The 19081-nt window shown below is 59.7% G+C and overlaps 1 protein-coding gene across 7 annotated transcripts in view; it reads left to right on the top strand.

The window, feature by feature from the left end:
* NFIX (nuclear factor I X) overlaps window positions 1–19081 on the top strand; it is a 95030-nt gene that overhangs the window by 59776 nt on the left and 16173 nt on the right. For all 7 annotated transcript variants that reach the window (XM_070792704.1, XM_070792709.1, XM_070792708.1 and 4 more), the window contains exons 3-6: window positions 14274–14336; window positions 14690–14764; window positions 15158–15278; window positions 16343–16479. In XM_070792704.1, the coding sequence (XP_070648805.1) occupies window positions 14274–14336; window positions 14690–14764; window positions 15158–15278; window positions 16343–16479 (396 nt within the window). The remainder of the gene's footprint in view (window positions 1–14273; window positions 14337–14689; window positions 14765–15157; window positions 15279–16342; window positions 16480–19081) is intronic.

Raw genomic sequence — 19081 nt, 5'->3', positions numbered from 1 at the left:
TCCCATGGACAGAGGAACCTGGTGGGCCTCAGTTCATAGGGTCGCGCAGAGTTGGACACGGCTGAACCAACTCAGCATGCGTGCGCTCTGGGTGAGAGACTCCTGCTTGTGCATGCTGTTAGGCCTGCCTGGTTGTAGCCCAGCTAGGGGCAGGGGGCGCCATCTCACCAGTTAGAAGGTCATCTGGGCCGCAGGGTTCCTGGGGAGGGTGGCCTCGCACCCTCCCCACCGAGGCCCCATCCACACTACCTGGAAGCCTGGGCCTCTCTGCCCCACCTCCCACTTTTTTCCTTTTTCCCTTTTAGCAGCTTATAAACATCCTTCTTCCATCTTTTTGGCTCTGCTCCCAGAAGGGGGCTGTTCAGGGTTCCTGGAGGGCCAGGGAGAGAGGCAGGGTTCCTGGGCCAGAGGGAAGAAGGGCTGCTGGAACTGGGTCCCCCCACCCCAACCAGGACAGCTACAGGTGACCCCAGGAACAGGGGAGGGGTTTGACCTGGGCTGGGGTTTAGCTAGGGACACCTAAACTCTTGCTTCTCTGGCGCCCCCAAACAGGAGGGTGGTCTGATGGCTAGAGCTGTGCAGGACTTTTGCTGGCCTCTGGGGGCTGAGCAGGGCATCTTCCCAGGGGTCTGCACCCAGGCAAGTCCCCATCTCTCCTGTGGGCTTCACCTCCAGCGATGTAGAACTCAGCCTTCTTTCAGGACCTGGGTATGACCTCTGGCTCCTGACTTTTAAGGAATGAAAGCTCTGAGCTTTCACTTTACCTGTCCATGGGCTCCCCCCACTGCTATACTTCCTAACACCCCAATGCTTTATTAAACCATTGCTGAGCCCGAGTAGCTCTAGACCTCCTCTGGCCAGATAGGTAAGATAGGGAGACTATCTCAGGAGAAAGAACCAGACCCGAGACACTTGGGAAGCCAAGCACTCTGGGACTTAAGCCCCAAGGGAGAGAGGTAAGGCGAAGTCCTGGTAGTAAATACACAGACTGTGGTTATCAACAGATGCCCAAGAACAGTGGGTTCCACCACTGCCCTTGGGGGCGCTTGGCCATGGGGAGGCATTTGGGGCTGTTCCAGCTGAGGGAGCATGATGCTCCTGGCACCTAGGAGGCGGAGGCCAGAGACACCTCCTGCTGTTGCACAGGATGGCTCAACCCAAGAAGGGTCCATGGGGTGGGGGTTGAGAACCCTGGTCTGGAGTTTGGCTCTCTAAAAAGATGTAGGTACTCACTCTTCCTGAGCCGTTCTGCCCCACCCCTGTCCTGCCCCTCACCATTTGCATCCGCTCATCTCCCTCCTCCACCGTCAGGATTCACACATCCACATGTGTGCATACAGGCACACACGCTCGCACTCCCGGGATTCAACACATTCGGCTTTTCACATGCTCTCGAACACGCAGAAAAATCTGGGAAGTCTGTCCCACGCTTAATTGAATTAAAGGACTGGGGTTTGGCAGGACACTGTGTATCTGAGCTGCAGCGTCTTCTAGCCTATTCGGTGCCATACAGGACAGTCCAGGGTCCCTGAGATTCCAGCTGCTGCTGCTCCTCTCCCCTCTCCTTCCCCCACTTCCTCGCCTGGGGAGGGCGAAGTCAGCAACACCTTACTCCTCTTCCCATCTGTCACTGCCTTGCCTTCCACTGCTGTTGGTGGGGGGCTGGGGCCTCCAGTAGAACAGGTACCCCCTCAGCATGAAGCCAGGGCACTGTCTGGAGCACCAGGATCTAGCCAGTCCCTCCTTCCAGGATTTCTGCTGCCGGGGGCCTGGGGTGGGAGCTGGAAAGGGCTGCTGGGTGGAAACTTCTTGGCCAAGTGTAAAGCCGCCAAGTTCTGCCTGAAAAGTCTGAGGCTTGCATCCCTGCTGAGCGGCTTGGAGCCTGCGTGGGCAGGGTCAGGGTGCCCATGGTGGGCACACCCTGAGTGACACACAGGACAGCCACCCCTCAGGTCCCCTGTCCAACTTGGGCTGTTAGAGGGGCTGGGGGCGGCAGGTGTGCTGCGGAGCAAAGAGATGCTCTTTACTTTCTCTCCCTCCCCACCCCTCTGCTGTCTCTCCATTGGCAGCCCCCCTTCATGAGCCCACTCTGGCCCCTCCGTGCGGATCAAATGGAGTGACTTCAGGCGCTGCCTCTCCTCTGAGGGCAACCCCAGCACCAGAGCCCAGCCTTTGCTTTGAGGAAGACCTGCAGGAGCCACCCTTTCCTAGAGCCCAAGGGCATTGGAAAGCGCCCATATCTGGAATGGGCACACAGGACACCCTGGGGCCTCGCTGTGGGCAAGAGGCACCTGGTCAGTCAGCCTGTACCTCCTGGGGCACCATCTTCTAGCACGAATCACCTCCTTTGCTCATCCCTTGGTGGAGGTCCGGCTGTGTGCAGAATCTGTCCCCCGGACCCCACAGTTAAAGAGCAGCCTGGACAAGATGCTAATGTCTGGCATCAGGGTCATCCAGGGGCCCATTGGAGGAGCCCAGCCTTGCCCCACATGTGTGACCCTTGGTGCTTGGGCAAGGCAGAGGGTAGGGAGCAGCTCTTCCCCATCTGCTGGGCTGTTGCGCTGGCTGGGAGGAGGACTGGGGGGACAGGGAAGTAGCTGGGCCCAGTACGGGGGCCCTGAGAAGCGATCTGCGCTGCCCAGGGTCAGGGGGGAGGGGGCGGGCGGGCCTCACCTCGGCTAACCTCCCTGCGGAACAAAGGGGCCTTTCTCCACGCCTGCCCGGGAGGGTGTGCCTGCCCGACTGCTGCCACCGCTGCCGAGAGTGCTGGCCTGTGCTGAGTTTTTTTTTTTTTTTTTTTCTTCCCGACTTTTCTCCATTTCTATCCCTCTTTTTGGTTTCTGATCTCTGACTTCTAGTCTCCATTTTTAACTTCTTGAGAGAGCTGGAAAGAAAAAAAAAAAAGGAAGGAACCTTCCTCTCCAAACGTTTATCAGGCGCAGAGGCAGGTCTGTGTTGCCAAAAGGTGGGGGCGTCGTGGGCGTGTTGGGAACACTCCAGGGGTCACGCAGCCGCAGACTAGCCCACATCCAGGGCAGCCCCACGCTGGGGGAGGCAGGCCGGGGCTCTGAGCGGCGTCGGCGGCTCAGAGGGGGCCTGAGCTCACTGGATTACCCCTCCCGGCCGTGCACCTGGTAGGCCCCCCTCCACCTCCTGCTTCTCCTCACTAGCCCATTCCCCGGCCCCCTTGCATCCGGCCCCCGCACTGCAAGCTGTTCCTAATCAATGAGCACGGGAAGTTCGGCCCTCCTATCTCATCACGGGATGTGCTTGGCAGCGGCCGCAACCAGAGCTGCCTCCTCGGGCCGCACAACACGGGGTCCGAGGGGCCCGAGTGCGGCCGCGTCCTCCTGGTGCCAGCTCGGACCTTGCAGTTGTGCAAGGGGTTCCCCGGCCCCTGCGGCCCGGGGCAGACCGCGCGCAAGTTCGCCGCCGCCTCCGCGCCGGCCGCAGCCTGCAGAGGGCAGCTAGCGTTAACTCGCTGTGCCACCTAGCTGCCGAGTCGGGGAGTGCAGTACACCGCTCTCCGGGGGTGCAGATCGCTGAGCCCCAAAGCCCTGGGAAGTCCCTTTCGGTACTTCAGAGCCTTGTGAGTGGGGAATTTGGCACCTGCCAGGCTTGTAGGAAATGGCAACCCATTCCAGTGTTCTTGGATGGAGAATCCTAGGGATGGTGGAGCCTGGTGGGCTGCCGTCTATGGGGTCGCACAGAGTCGGACACGACTGAAGTGACTTAGTAGCAGCAGCAGCAGGCTTGTAGGATCGGTATCATTTTGTCCCCTTAGCGGCTTGAATTGTCCCAGCCCTGAGTCTGGGGAGCTGCCTCTCACACCAGCCTCCATACTCGGTGCAGAAAATGCCCCTCCGCTGTTCTTTAGTATCCCCGCCGTCCCTAAAATATAGTCCCAGAAGCTGGCCCCTTTACCCCATCAGTAGCTCCCTACGTGTGCTTGGCGCTCTATAGTGCATAAAACCTTCCCGCTTCCTTCACTGTAAAAATTCCTGCCCACGTCTCCCCATGCCCTCTGAGGCAAGCCTGGGATAGTGTTGCACAGAGGAGAGGAGGCCCAGGAGACACACTGGGGGCCTAATAACAGCAGGTCTAGAATTTGGACCCCAGGCTCCTGATTCCAAGCCCAGGGCTCCTTCCAGCAGCCAGAGAGGTCTCAGCCTTCAGGGAGGTCACCCACCTGCCCATCCATTCAACCCTGCCTGGGACCTCAGGGCTCCGAGTTGGAGGTTGGCAAATTCACAAATTCCTCATGTTTTGCCTGGGCAGCTCTGGACGGTGGCTGCCTTTAAAGGCCTCCAGGGTGGGGAGGCCTGTGAGAGCACTCCTCTGCCCTTCCCTTCTCAGGGAAACTCTTGTTCCTTCCTGTGGTCAGTCCAGAACTCGGGCATGGAGGCCAGTGTGTCCAGCCCTGCATCCAGACCCAGTTGGGTTTTACAGGAGTATTAGCTGTTTTAGGTGTTCTCAATCAGTTCCTTGGGTATGTGTGTCGAGGTTTGGGTCTTCAGGAAAGATGTGCTCTCAGGAGAGGCGAGGGGCCAGCTAGTTGTCTCCTGGATGGTCCGTGTGCTCCTCTGTCCATGGGATTCTCCAGGCAAGCATACTGGCGTGGCTGGCCAACCCCTCCTCCAGGGATCTTCCCAACCCAGGGATTGAACCCACGTATCCTGCACTAGCAGGCGGGTTCCTTACGCTGAGCCACCTGGAAAACCCAGACGGTCTATGTAGTTGGAACGATTAGAGGGTTTCTTTGAGTCTTCCACTCAAATTACACTTTCAGGTGTGGGGGAGAGTGTAATGAGCAAAACACTGAGAGACCTTGGACTCGAGGGCCTGATGGTCTGGTGGGGCACTCCTAGTCAGAAATCCCTAACCTGGAAGACCCGGTGGTCAGTTTCTTAGGTCTCTCATGCTGTCCAAAATCAGAGTCCAAGTCTGACTCCCCCACACAAGGCAAGCCCCTGCAAGAGGAGCCTCCTCCAGGGTTGCCAGCCTGGGTACTGGGTGCTCTTAGGAGGCTGAGGAAGCTAGAGAACCTGAGGGTGGGAAACAGGTGGCCTCTGTCTGCTTCTGCTTCCCAGAGGAGAACAGAAGTAGGTGGGCTCTTCTCCAGGCCCCCAAGGTGCCCGGATGGATTCTCCCAATGAAAGGGGCAGTGAGAGGCAGGGCGGGACAGGATTCTGCTCACAGTTAGAGAGAGAGGGAACACGGAGGGCAGGGAGGCCAGGGGCACTGATGCTCCCCGATTTCCACCATCCTCTGGCCTACCCAGCTGCCTCTCCAACACTCGAAAAGGCTCCAAGTGCGGAGGCCTCCCCTGCCCAGGTCTGAAAGTGGGTTTCCTAGTCCTGGGGAGTTGATCTTCCCATTTTCTTTTCCTGGTCAGGTATTCCTTCTCTTCATCTCCTCCTTTACCCAGAACATTGTGAGGGTGGGTGGGTAGGGCTTCTGGGCCTGGAGTCTCCCCAGCCCCTCACTTTGTCCAGCACCCTAAGACAGATGCCGGTAGCTAGTGCAGACCAGGCTGTTGTGTTCATGAAGCCACTCCTGAGTAATTCTAGGAAAATGTTCTCCCCTTTTGTTTTTGTTTTTTAATGTATCATTTCCTCCTTTGCTTCCTCTTTCTCTCTCTGCTTTTCCCTCTTTTCCCTGCCTCTTCTCTAACCTTCTATTTCTCTGATTTTTTTTTGGGAGGGGGCCACATTTCATGCAGAATCTTAGTTCCCCAACCAGGGATTGAACCTGTGCCCCCTGAAGTGGAAGCGCAGAGTCTTAACCACTGGATTGCCAGAGAATCCCCTCTGATTCTTTCTATAGCAGACTTCTTTCTTTGAACTACTTGGCTTTGACTGATATTCTGTCTTGGTCCCTCCCTCTCTGTCTGTTAGTTTTAATTTTGTCTTTTTGTCTGTTTCTTGCTCTTGGCTCCACTGCCTCCTTCCCTTACATTCCTGCTTGTCTCAGAAATGTCCCTCAGGTGACCTCCAGAGCCTTTGCCTCCCCTTTCTCATCCCTAGTTGGCATTAGCAGCCAGAGTACTCTGTCCCTTTACAAATAATTAGACCAAGGGCAAGTGTATTGGGGGGTTGGGGGAGAAGGTGACGCCTGGCCCTGGGAGGTAGGGACACTATTAATAGTCCTAAGAGCAGCTGGGGGTGGGGGTGGCTGTCTGGCCGGGCCGGGCCGGGGCAGCTCGAAGGGCCAGAAAGGGCAGCACTGGAAATAGAGTGGCCGGGGCGGGGGAGCCGCTCTGCGGGCCCCTGACCTGGACACGGCCCCTCTGCCGCGGCCCTGCCTTCTCTTGGTGTGGAGGGCATTCTCCACTATCAGTTTTTATCCATCAGGTTGGCGAGGGAGGAGAAGCCTCAGGGCCGGGGGGCCACTTTTCTGGGCCCCCAGCATCACATGACGCCTGGCCCCAGGCCCTCTCAGAAATGTTGGCTCCTGCTGCCGGCTGAGTCGTGGCACCAGCCTGTGCTGCCAGGAGAGGCACCCGGCCGCTTGTGTGGCCACACCTGTGCCCCGGTGTCCTCAGCTCCCCGTATGCCCAGCGCCCAGCTAGTGTGGGCAGGGCTTTGCGCTCAGCATCCTCAGCATCCTGGGGCACAAGTCTCTCTCTGCCTCCCTGTTAGCCTTGCCGTCTCCTGGCAATCCCTGGCCCTGCCTCTCCCTGACTGTTTCCAATGTGGTATCTGCCCTGGGACTGTGGCCATTGTATTCGGGGAGAGATGTACACGTAGAAGACATTCTGCTCTGCCCTTTATTTCCCAAGAAGGCTCCCTGCCCCTCTTTGCAGAGGGTAATGGGCCAAGTCTTGAGGGAGCTCCTCTGCTCACTGGCCAGTGGTCTCTAGGGTGAGATACCAAGAACCATCATGTCGAGTTCACGCAATGTATCATAAAGAGTACGAACTCCAGTGGGAGGGGAGCTGTGGGTTAGCCACAGCGTCCCCACCGAGTTGGCATTTGAGCTGAGCCCAGACAGAGTAGGGTTTTAGCTGAGGGAGGTGAAGGGAATCGGTGATCGCACTGGAAAGACAGCTGACGTTCAGGGAACACCTACTGTGAGCCAGGCCCCGGACCGAGCACCTTGTACCCATTTTCTCACTTATTCCTCAGGCAGGAAACCCAGGGGGCAGGCGGCATCTCCATTTTACAGATGAGGAGACAGTTCAGAACTTGGCCAGGACCACTGGGCCCGTAGGTTCCAGAGCATGGATGTGAATTCGGGGGAGCCCCGCTCCACCTGGTGGGCTGCCCTCCTCCGCCCTCCATTTCCCCTTGCCCTTGGTGTGCCCCCCTTTCCCCTCTGTCCTGCAGAAGGATACCTCCCTGGATGGGAGTGGGGTGCCCTCAGGGTGGCCTGAGGTGGAGGGCTCAGGGTGGAGGCAGAGGCAGGCCTGGGACCAAGGGCTCCTGCCTGCCTTTGTCTCACCCCAGGTCTCTCCCTTTGCGGTAGGGGCTGTCTCATTTTCATTCCCTCCATCAACCTACTGGGTGCTTCGCTCTGCACTGGGGTGTCCCTCCTCTCTCCTTTGCTGCACATTCTCTGTCATGCCTGGGGGAGGAGCAGCTGGGCACCCAGGCCCCCCATGCTCCAGTGCCCAGGCCCGATCTCTAGCTCTCCCTGGGCTGGGCGCAGAGCTGACAGTTTCCCCTGGCAGGTGCAGGGCAGAGAACGCTGTGCAGCTCACGCCAGGGAGCAGCCTCACAGGCTTGGAGCCGCCTGCCTGAGCCCAGCCTTCAGATCCACTCTGCTACTCCTCTGGGCACCACATAAGCCCCTGGACTTGCCTTCTCCTCCCTTCCCCCAGTTCCCCTGCCAGGCCATGAGCCCTGCTGTAGCCAGACTCAGCCCTTGCTCCCTAGGGGACCCCCGATAGCAGCTGTGGAGGCAGGGTGGGTTGAGGGGGAAAAGCAGTGCCATCGGGGTCAGAGATGAGAGCCGAGTGTCCCGTTTTGAGTCTACTGGTCCCGGCCTGCCAGATCCCTGTGGCCTGACCTGCTGTCCCCACCCCCACCCCCAATGGCCTTCCTTGAACCTAGGCCCCAGGGGCAGCTGGGGCGGATCTAGACCACGTGTGTGTCGAGGCTGTAACTTGGTCTCTTTCTCTTTCTTGTCTCTTGTCTCTTCCTCCCCGCAACAGGTGACCCGAGTCAAAAGCTTGAGCCCCTTTGGCTCCATGAGGGAAGGAGAAATGAGAGAAGAGAGCAGGGTGATGGGGCAGGGGGTAGGAACATGTCTCCCTGCCTTGCCCCTGCCCACACCCCCACCCACAGCTGCAGAGCTGTGCTTCCTGCTCAGGCTTTTTTGTCCAACCATGTGGGGTCTAGGATGACAGAGGAGAGGAAACCTCAGGATGGCCCCAGGTCCTGTGAGCATACACGCTGGCTCATGGAGGTGGTGGAGGGAAATGGGGGGAAGATTGAAAAGCTCCCGGGCCCGGCCTGGTCGAGCCCAGCCTCCTCTGTCCTCTGGCTGCCCTGCATTCCCAAGGACTTCCTCGGTCTCAAGTCTTCTGTTTGCAGAGACAGGGAGAACCCCTCTGTGACCCGTTCCCCTAGCCCCCCATCCATCTGCTTCTCCCCTCCTCAGGGTGTCTCAGATTCTCGGACTTGGGTTTCAGGAGACACAATAGTTACATTCTCCAGCTCTGATTGCTGCAGGCCAGGCCTCGGCTCCCCTTGAGATTGGGTTTCTCCTGCCCTGGATGCTCCTCAGTTGCAAAGAGAGGGGGTGTGTGTGTGTGTGTGTGTGTGTGTGTGTGTGTGTGCAGGAGGGCGGGGGGAGGAGGTGTGCCACACTGGGCAGGGCCAGGGATCAGCTCCAGAATTGGTCCTTGAGATGGCACCCCCAGAACAGAGCATACTCTTGCCTGCTTCTCCAACCTCAGGCCTGGGAAGAGCTGGGGGAGGGGAAGGGCAGGCATGCCCAGAGGGCTGGCCTCTCCCTGCCCACCCTCAAAGGCCAGTGGTCTGGATAAAGCCAAAGGAGGTTCCTCTTAGCAGTGAGCGTCCTGACCACCGCTCTTAATACACCAACTCACCCCATCCCTGCTGGACAGCATCAAGTGGTTGGTGGCATCTCTGGGTGTGTGTGTGTGTGTGTGTCTGGATGTAGAGCAAATGTGCGCCCTAGTACATACATGTGCCTGGGTACGCATGTGTCAGTGCGGTTGTGCCTGCATGCCCCTCTCAGCCCCCCCAAAAAATGCACTCAGTCTGTGATGTGCGTGGGGGCAGCCAACCGGTGAATTACATGTGGCCTGTTTCTCGGAGAGAAGTTGTTTGGGGCGGGCGCCGAGGCGGAGCGTGTGCTGCAGTGAGCAGGAATCCCTCCCTCACCTAGTGGGAGCCATAAATATCTCCCTGTCTATGGCTGGGAGTATATATATTAAAAACATGCTGTCAGTTGGAGTTTATGTGTGATTCTGGGCTCCTTCTGGCTGCTGGAGCTTCCCCTCTTACAGCTCTGATGAAGAGGCAGAGGCCTCTCCGAAGCACACACGTGTGCACACGCACACACTTGTGCAAACAGGCAGGACGGGGAGAGGAAAGGGGCCCAAAGAGAGGGAAAGCGAAGGAGAAGGAAGGACAGAGAGAGGGGCATGGAGCCAAGACAGAGCAAAATGAGACCAGAAATAGGATTCCAGAGGGAAAGGCGAGGAGCTGAAGAAAGGAAGTCGAGGGCTTTAATAACTAAGCAGAGGTAGAGGATGAACAGAGCTGCGGGTGAGAAGAACGGTATTTCAGGGCTTAGGGCTGTTCCAGGAGACACAGAAGAACCCTGAGGAAGAGAGGGTCCCATGCTGCCAACCTCTGGCTGAGCCTGGCCTAGGTCGGGGTGCTGCACGAGGCCTCCAGGCTACAAGCGCCGACCGGGGGTTGGGGGTGACTGAAGCCGTAAGGGGATGAAGGCAGAGCAGCCTGGGACCTGAGCACCAATCCCATTTCAGAGCCTTGCTCTGCAGAGCCCACTTGGTCCCACACCTAGGAAGAGCCCAGATTCGTCACCTACCCCCACGCAATCCTGCCTTCTGCCCCAGGGTGTGGACTGCATGAGTACCCTGGTCCCTAGGGGAAGACAGGAAGCAGAGCCTGCGCTCACACACATGCAACGTGAGCCAGCCTGAACACACCCCTCGCCACCCTGGTGGCTTCAAGGACAAGCGGCAGCCTCCAAAATTCTCTTCATCCCCTAAGCCTGGACCAGGCAGAGGCCTGACGCCTGCACGCCCAGGCAGCCATCCTCAGACACAGTGGCTGGACTTGGTTTTGAGGAAGCTGTGTGTGATGGTTGAGTGGAAAGAAGCTTAGAGCCCAGGAGGCACTGTCTGGCCCTGGGCACCAGGATGCGGGAACATGTCACCTCAGGACTGAACGGAGCTTGCGGTGCCTCTGGCCCCTCCATCCCCTCTCCAGTCTCTCCAGAAAGTCAAGGCAGCCTTTGTCCCTGAAGAGAGTTGTAGGCCTGGGGGGCTGGGGTTCAGTCAGGGTGGCCCCAAGCTGGGAGTGGGTGGTTAGGGTCCCTACTGCTTCGGTCTACCAGGCTGGAGAGAAAGCCAAGGCCGGAAATGTTGCCAGGGGACGTGGCCCTGGAAGGCTGGGGAAGCCGAGTGACAGCCTCGGGGGCGTGGGCCGGGCGGGAGAGGATAAAGGATGGAGCCGGGCACCTGCCCGCCTGGTGCCAGCCAACATTTTCTCTGCCCGTCCACCGGCCCACAGGCCACCAGCTGGCCCATTGTCCCCAGTGAGAAAGCAGACACTGGAGGGGGGCTCCCGTGTGGCAGGAGCTTACTCATGCACGCCCGCCTCGTAGGGACTGCCAGGGGACAGCCACCACGCGCTGGGTTGGGGCGAGGGGAGAAGGGGGGTGGCCAGGGGAGGCGCCCTCATGGCGCAGCAGTCAGGGCTCCTCCTGTGCTGTTGGCAGGGGGCAGTGCTCGGGGCCTGCGAACAGGAGATAAAGAGTTCAGGCAGAGGGTTTTCTCTCACTAACCGTGGATTTGTGTGTTTGTTCAGCTGGTGGCTCTGATAAGCCCCATTCTGTGAGATAAAAGCCAAGCAACCATGAGGCGGGGCCTGGGGAGGGGTGTCATAAAGGGGCCTGCCTTTCTGTGTCCCAAGGCCTGGGGTTACTCCCTCCCTTCCCCAGGGAGCCTCGACAGGGAAGGGGGTCAGGCACTGGGGTGTCATGCTCCTTGGGGTGCCAGCCTGGGGTCGAGCTCCTGGTCCCTAGGGGCTGTCCAGAGCAGGCCCGAGCCCCAGGGCACAGCTCCCCAGAGTGCCCATGGCTACAGGAAGCTGGCCTGGTGGGCTCTTGCCTCTGGGTTGGGGGGGCATCTCCTCGCCCTCCCCAGGAGCCTGTCCACCACCGGCCCAGTGCCCCCCCCACCCCCGTGTGCCCACGGTGTGCCTCCAAGCTGACTGAGTGGACAAGGGCCTGCCCCCGTCTCTCCCCTTACTGTCCTCGGAGGCCCCTGTCACCTCATGGGGGCAGGGGTCTACGCGGTAAAATAACTGAGGCTCTGGGTCTGGGTCTGGCCTGAGGAGGGGCCTCAGCAACACTGCGTGGCTCACGGGCGGGCCGCAGCCTCGTGCCTCTCGGCCCTTTTCGCTCTGCACGGGCCAGGAGGGGTAAGGGGGCCGCCTGAGCAGGACAGCGGAGCCCCAGCCCCAGCTGCCCCGCTGGCCGGGCCAGCGCCCCTGCCCTCGAGCCCGGGTCCAGGTTTCCAGCGTCTCTGCCTTTTGTCCCGGAGCCGGGCCGCGCTCGCCGGGGGCGGGCGGCAGTGCGGGGCGCCGGCGGGGCCGCCAGCCGTAAGATGGCTGCCAAGGGCTAAGATGGCTGCCAGCAGCGCCCGGAGCACCGCCTGCAGGCGCGTGGCAGCGGGCCTCGCGCGCCGGTCCCCGCTCCTGCCTGCTCCCTTACATGGCGCTAATGGTAATAACAGCAGTAACGTTTCAGGGCAGCGTCCTGGTTCAGAAGGATTTCCTGTCTGTCGCGCTCTCCTGGAGCCCCATTTGTCTCTGCCTCTATCGCTGGCCCACCTCCATCTCTTTGTCGGGTTCTCTCGTCTTTCTGTCCCCGGGCCGGGTGTGCGCATGCGCGTGGCTTTCTGCCTCCACCTGGCCACGTTTGAAGGGCTGAGACCACTCTTAATTGGATGGCCTCCTACCATCCCCCCTACTCCACTGTCCCTGGCCTGGAGGGCTCTGTGCGGACCGAGTTGGTCCTGGGACAAGTAGGGCAAAGCCTTTGCAGCAAAGCCTTGACCGTGTGCCCCTCGCTGGGCTCCACACGCGGGTCTTGCAGCTGTGCTTTCTGAACTGTGAATCTGGGAAAGGACGGCCCTGAAAGACATTACGCTCGGGGCACTGGTCCACGGAGGCCCTAAGGTGGGCCACCTACTGCCTCAGCCCCTTGCCTGCTCCCTCCTGGACCAGCTGGGGCTTGAATCAGACCCAGAGAGTCAGAAACAGGCTGAGAAGAGAGCAACAAGAAAATTCACATGCAGAGAGAGGCTGCCCTTCCCTGGGGCGTGGGAGGAAGTCCCACGGGCTCTCTGCAGAGCAGAGTGCCACCACGACAAAGAAGTGGCCTGGGATGGAATTTGCCATCCCTGAAAACACTGCTAGGGTGGGTGCAAAGGAAGTTGTGGAAGGACACGCCCCAAACACAAGGGGGTGAGGGGTCCTGTTAGCTTATAAACTTCCATTTTCTTGATTTGTGACAGGATTCATTATTATTATCATTTGGAATTTTTAAAAAGTAGAGGCTGGCTAAAAAGGTACTTCCCTGATGGTCCAGTGGTTGAGTCCGCCTTCTAATGCAGGGGATGCGGGTTGGATCCCCGGCTGGGGAACTAAGATCCCACATGATGCCAGGAAACTAACTTCATATGCTGCAACAAAGGTTCCACGTGCCGCAACCAAGACCCAACACAGCAAAATAAATGCATAAAAAAAAAAAAAAATTAAGTGAAACAAGATAAAGGATGGGGGAAATGGGGCCTGAAACCATCCTGGGGGCACCCTGTCTTTTTCCCACTGGCCACATGGATGCAAGAGGCCAGGAACTTGGCTGAGGCATCATAGGGCCTTAGCTCTGAGAAGGCCCCAACACCTGGAGCTCTTCCTTCTTTCCCAAGTGGCTGCAGGATCCCCCCACTTCTATTTCTTGGGCCCACATCACTCTTCAGGAACCTCCTTGCTATTCACTCCCCAATGTGAGCGGTTTGACCGCAAGGTTGGTAGAGGATGGCCTCCGTGGCGAGCGGGCCGGTTGTGGGGTGGCGGGTGAGACCCGGGAGGCAGGGTTGCTCCAAAGAGTGGAGCGAAGCCCTGGCCAATGGGCCCAGTTTTCCGAGGCCACCCCATGTGGTCCCCCCGTGAGCAGCTGATCCTTTGCTGAATGCCTGCCTTTCTCCTGCCCCACAACCTGCCCTGGCCCCCCTCCGCCACCCTCTCGCCAGCTGTCGTGCCCAGGCAAGCATTCTGGAGGTCCCCGTTGTGCCCCTGGCACACAAAGCTTCGAGGACCTGGGGGGCAGGGGCGGGGGGCTTTCCCAAGCTCAGCAAAATATTCACACACACACTCCACCCTGCCCCCAGTCCTCTGTGAGCTCCCACCGCACAATGGGCCCTTGTCTCAGGGCTCCCTCCGAGCAGCTGTGGCACTGGGGCATGAGACAGCCCAGACAGGCTGGCACAGAGCGGGCGACAGCATCAAGGCAGATCTCCCCCCTCCGTGTTGCCAGGCACTGCCTGTATGCATAAAGGTGAGGTGGGGGTGGCGCAGGCAGGCAGCATTGGCTCTAATTAATGAAGGGAGGGAAAGGGCTGCTCCCTCTGGAGCTTGAGTGGGGTAGAAAACGGGGGACCCCTTGGGTCCAACCCAGCTGTGCAAAGGGACAGTCAGGGCTTCTCTCCTGGGCGCGTTCTTGCCCTGACTCTCGGCCAGGGCTGTTCACTCATGGGCTACTCACCCCCAGGGCACTTCAGGCAGTGTTTCGAAACTGGTTTTTGGTTGTCACAACTGGGGTGCTACTGGCATCTAGTGGGAGGGGGCCAGAGATGCTGCCCAGCACCCTGCAGTCTGCAGGGTGGCCTCACCACAGCAGCAGCTATTCTTTTTCTCCTGGCCTCCCTGGGCTGCTCAGGAAGGGAGGGGGAGAGAAGGTGTCCATAGGGCTGGAGGGCAGCTGCTTGCCTGGTGAGCGTAGGGCACTTGGTCTTGACCCATCCCCACCCTTTCTGTCTCCTGCAGAATCCGGACAATCAGATAGTTCAAACCAGCAAGGAGATGCGGACATCAAACCACTGCCCAACGGTCAGTGCCCCCTGCCCTCCTGCCTGAACCCAGCCTCCCTGGCCTGCTGTGTCCACCACATCCCCCAACCTGTACCCTTCTCTGCCCTTCCGGGCCAGGGTGGGCCTGCCCCTGCCAACCCCTTCACTCAGCTGTCCCTTGACTGAACAGAGGCTGCTGTTCCATGGGGGAGGGCACTCATGGGGGCATACTTCACATCCATGGAGATCTGAGGACCCCTGAAGGCCAGCCTGGGGCTGGAACACGGGTCATGGGATGGAACAAGCTGAGGGTGGGGAGGGATCGGGAGAGATAGGCAGACAGCCCCTCCTGGCCGTGCCTCGACTTGCTCACCTGCCCTTTTCCCTCCTCAGGGCATTTAAGTTTCCAGGACTGTTTTGTGACTTCCGGGGTCTGGAATGTGACGGAGCTGGTGAGAGTATCACAGAGTGAGTCCTTCCTTCTTCTGGGCTGGGGTTGGGTCCGCAGGGATGGGGGTGAGGAGGTGGGACTTGGACCCCATGGAGCCCTGCCGTTGATGGGGTCTCAGGTGGGGACGGGCAGGCAGACTTCCTGGGACACTCTTGGCCTCATTGGCACCGGGCTGGGTGGGATGGAGGCATTGGAGAGCCAGAGTGGAGAGCCCCACCTCTGACCTCCACTGCTTTGGAGGAAAAAAAAAAATCATAACCAAGGAATCTTCCCAACAAGCTTCAGCCAGGAGGAGGTTTCCTCAGCAGCCTTCACAGTGAACTCACCCCAGGGCTTCCAGGGAGCTGCTCCCGGCAATGAAACAGCTGCCCATGGTTTCCAGACCTCATCCCACTCTCCCTTCTTACCAGCTCCTGTTGCAACAGCATCAGGGCCCAACTTCTCGCTGGCAGACCTGGAGAGTCCCAGCTACTACAATATCAACCAGGTGGCCCTGGGGCGGCGGTCCATCACCTCCCCTCCCTCCACCAGGTGAGTCCCACGCCCCAGCCTCCCCTCAGCCCCCGAGATGCCTCAGGTGCTCTGGGCAGCATGCTTCAGCACACCACCCCCTGTTGAGGGCATTGGCTCCAGAGCCAGGGCCTGCTCTGCTGCCCACCCCCTGAGCTTTGCACTGGCCTCAGGGACACAAGCTCAAGCGAGGCCATGGCTCTGCCAGGAAGGTGCTCCCTGTGGGGACTGGGGAAGGCCTCTCTCTGGGGGGTGTGACCTTTGAACCCAGACAAAGGGAGGCTGGTACAGGCCTGGGGTGGGCGCTCCAGGCAGAGAGCACCCTCCATCCCAACTGAGGCTGGGCAGGCCGGCAGGACTATCCCACAGTGGGCTTCACAGGTCAGAGGGGTCAAGCAACAGATGCTGGGGATGTGTGTTCTAGAAAGACTTCTAGAAGCAGTGTTCGTGGGCAGGACAGTCAGTTCAAGGCTCTCCCACTCAGGCTGGACAGGTGGGGGATCGGCCTGAGAGGAAGGAGTGGAGTTGAGAGCCATTTGGGAGGTAGGCACAGTGGACCCTGGTCAGGGCCAGTCATGCAGGACAGGGTGCGATCCTGTCCCTTTAAAAAAAAAATGAGCATTTTGGTTCATTGTGAGGTTCAAGTATTCATTTTGATATGTTAGAATATTACATTAAAATGTTATGATATTTCTGTAGTTAATCGTATTTTAATATCAAATAACACAGTATCACAATGACTGAGTTTTGCATCACCCCCTGGTGTTTTGCCCCTGGCCAGCGCCTCACTCACCTCCTCTGGCCGTAGGAGCTGATGGGAAGTAGAAGGCGGCTGAGGAGGCAGCTGAGGGCTTGGCCCGCTTCTTGCGCTTGGGTAGCTGGGTAGATGACGGCGGATGGTCCTGTGGGCTGAGAAGGGGCTGTCAGTCTGACCTGGGTGGAGGGCACACAGCGAGTGCCCTGAGATGCTGCTGACAGCGGGCGCCCACTCACCACACGGAGGCCATCAGTGCAGGCTTCCTGGGTCCGGGTCCCAGTCCGGCCACTCGCCTGAGGCCCACCTGACCCCTGTCCTCCTTCCCCAGCACCACCAAGCGCCCTAAGTCCATCGATGACAGTGAGATGGAGAGCCCTGTCGACGACGTCTTCTATCCTGGCACAGGCCGCTCCCCGGCAGCTGGCAGCAGCCAGTCCAGCGGTTGGCCCAACGATGTGGATGCAGGTATGGGCGCCGCCGCGAGGCCCGACCTGGAGCACAGGCGGCGTGCAGCCTCGTCTCCCCCTCAGTTTCCCTGGCGAGCCTCCCGTGGTGCTTCCTGCTGCCGGTGGCACCGCCTGTCCTCCCCCAGCCTGCTCTTCCAGCGGGCACAGGCCTGGAGAGCAGAGGCGAGCGGGCAGGTTGTCACGCGTGGGCAGTAGGGCCCACCGGTGTTGTGGAAGGAAAGCCCTGGCCCTGAGCCTCTGGTGCCCTGCAAGGCGGGCATGGCTTCCCCTTCAGAGCCTCCTCATCCTCCTCCTCCTCTTGGTTTTTCTTCAGGGAGGTTGCCCCCACTCTACCATCTTCATGGTTTAAGGTAGTTTCTCAGACTGGGCGTTCTTGAACATTCCAGCATTGTCTGTGGTGGGGCCATCTTGTGCCCTGTGGGGTGTTGGAGCGGCAGCCCTGGCCTCTGCCCACTAGATGCCAGTAGCAAACCTCCTTACTAGGTGTGATGGCCAGAAAGGTCTCTGGACATGGCTGTGTCCTGGTGGGGGCAGAATCTTCCTGAGTTGAGAACCCCTGGTCTAAGGAGGGGCCCAGCTTCACAGAGAGGAGCAGAGCCTAGAAGCAAGTGAGCAGAACTGTTGTCAGGCCTCTCGATCCTCTCACCAGCCCCTTCCTGGTGAGAGGAGGGGCTCACCAGGGGGGCTCTCCTGTTTTGACAGGTGGTGTGGGCACGCCTGGAGAGCCCAAGTGGAGTAGAGGGAGAGAGGGAGGGGTATGTGTGTGTTTGTGTGTGTGTGGTGCACAGGCGTGTGTCAGGAGGCTGCCTGCAGAATGCTTCTGCCTGACACGTTGTTGGTGCAGCCTATGTGTAGCTTCCGGGTACAGGGGTCTTGGGGCCAGCTAGCGCAGACCTCTGTATGGGATGTGTCCATTGTGGTTAGGCCTGGGGATGGAGGCCTTGCTGTGTGGTGCAGGAAGATGAGTGCCGACCTGATAGTCTTTTCCTTGGTATCTTCCAGATGTTGCCAGGCCAGGAAGGGCCAAGCAGATGGGCAGGGGCCAGGGCTGGGGGGAAGGCGAGACCGAAGGGCCAGGAGGAGCATCCTCTCCCCTGCTGCCCTGGCTGCAGCCTCTGGCCTTCGCTCTCTGCACCCTGGGAGGAGGAGGCCTCAGCTCCAGGCCCCGGGCTGAGCCCCGCCCCTGCCGACCTTGCTCGGGGGGCCCCTCTCCGGGCGCCCTTGTGGCCAGCAGGGACCTGAGCCGGCAGGGCACAGACGTGGCCCTGGGGGAGCCTCTGGAGGGGCAGAGACAAGGGGTGGAGAGGCCCTGAAGAATCCCCAGCTGAAGTGCAGTCTTTCCTCAGGGACTGGTGTGCCTAGAGGGCCGTGTCCACTGCTGGCTCCTGAGGCGTGGGCCCCCGGGTCGCTCCACCCAGACCTGGCTCCCAGGAGCCTCCCCTCCCCAGCTCCGGCTCCCTCCTTTCCTGGCTGTCTGCCGCCGAGCCTGCCATTTCCGCTCCCGCCAGCAGTCCCTCCACGCATGGCCCCACGTCCTCCTGTGGCACCCCCGGCTCCCTTGCTTTTCCCTCTTTTCTTCCATACTCACCCCCTCCTCCCACCAACACTGCGTTGTTTCCCTGTTCTGGGACAAATCGCCAATTAAGCAGCCCAGCTGCAGGACTGGGAACAGCTGGGGAGGTGCTGTGCGGCCAGGGGGACAGCTGTGCACAGCTGGTGGGGGCGCTCCCCGCCCCCCCCAGCATCGTGCCAGCTATCAGGTGGCACACAGCTGCTGCCAGATAACACCTCTGCTGGCGGCTAGGAGTGCGCCCTTCCCCCGCCTCTTCCCTCTGTGGTTAAGACAGCTCTTATTTCTCTCTTCTGCAGCACCCCCCACCCACCCCCAATACACACACCCCACCCAAACTGATTCGATTCGTGTTCCAAAGATGGCAGCTCTGGACACCTGCCCCGACCACACCTTGTCCTTCCAGGACAGGAGACTGGTTCCCCTGGGGGCCCTGGCCTGGGGGCCCTGCTTTGTCTTAGCGTGTTGGATGTCGAGCCCACTGGGTGCAGACATGATCTTGGTTGGCATCATCAGGCTGTTAGAGGTGAGCTCAAATGGGGCGCTCTCTGTGTCCCTGTCTCTTGGCAAATGCCACCTCCCTCTCCAGTCCTGGGAGTAGAACAAAGCCCAGGAATGACCCACCCTGACAGTCCGACCTCTGGGTGCCTGACCAAGGGCATCCTTTCCTGGCTCCTTCTCCCCCAGCTCCCACCCAGGCCCTCCAGCTTCCTCCCTGCTCCCTTGTCGGATTTCATTTCTCCACAGTGGTCCGAAGGGCCCATGGCTGTGCTTTCCCTTCCAGTAAGGAGTCCTGGCTTCTTCCTGGCAGAATGGGACCTGTAGCTCAGGACCCCATGGAGTAGACCCCAGCCTGCCCCCTCCTCAGGGGCCTCCTCACTCTTTTCTTTTTTTTCCTTTGGCTGAGATCTTAGTTTCCCCAGTGGAAGCACAGAGTCTTAGTCACTGGACCCCCAGGGAAGTTCCTGGTCCCTGACTCTGAAGCTGCTCTCCAGGGCTCCTCCCGCACACCTTCCCTGCCCTCTGGTCC

This window comes from Bos indicus, chromosome 7 (genome assembly GCF_029378745.1).
Source record: "Bos indicus isolate NIAB-ARS_2022 breed Sahiwal x Tharparkar chromosome 7, NIAB-ARS_B.indTharparkar_mat_pri_1.0, whole genome shotgun sequence".
Classification (NCBI taxonomy): Eukaryota; Metazoa; Chordata; class Mammalia; order Artiodactyla; family Bovidae; genus Bos; species Bos indicus.
This window is presented reverse-complemented; position numbering and strand designations above follow the sequence as displayed.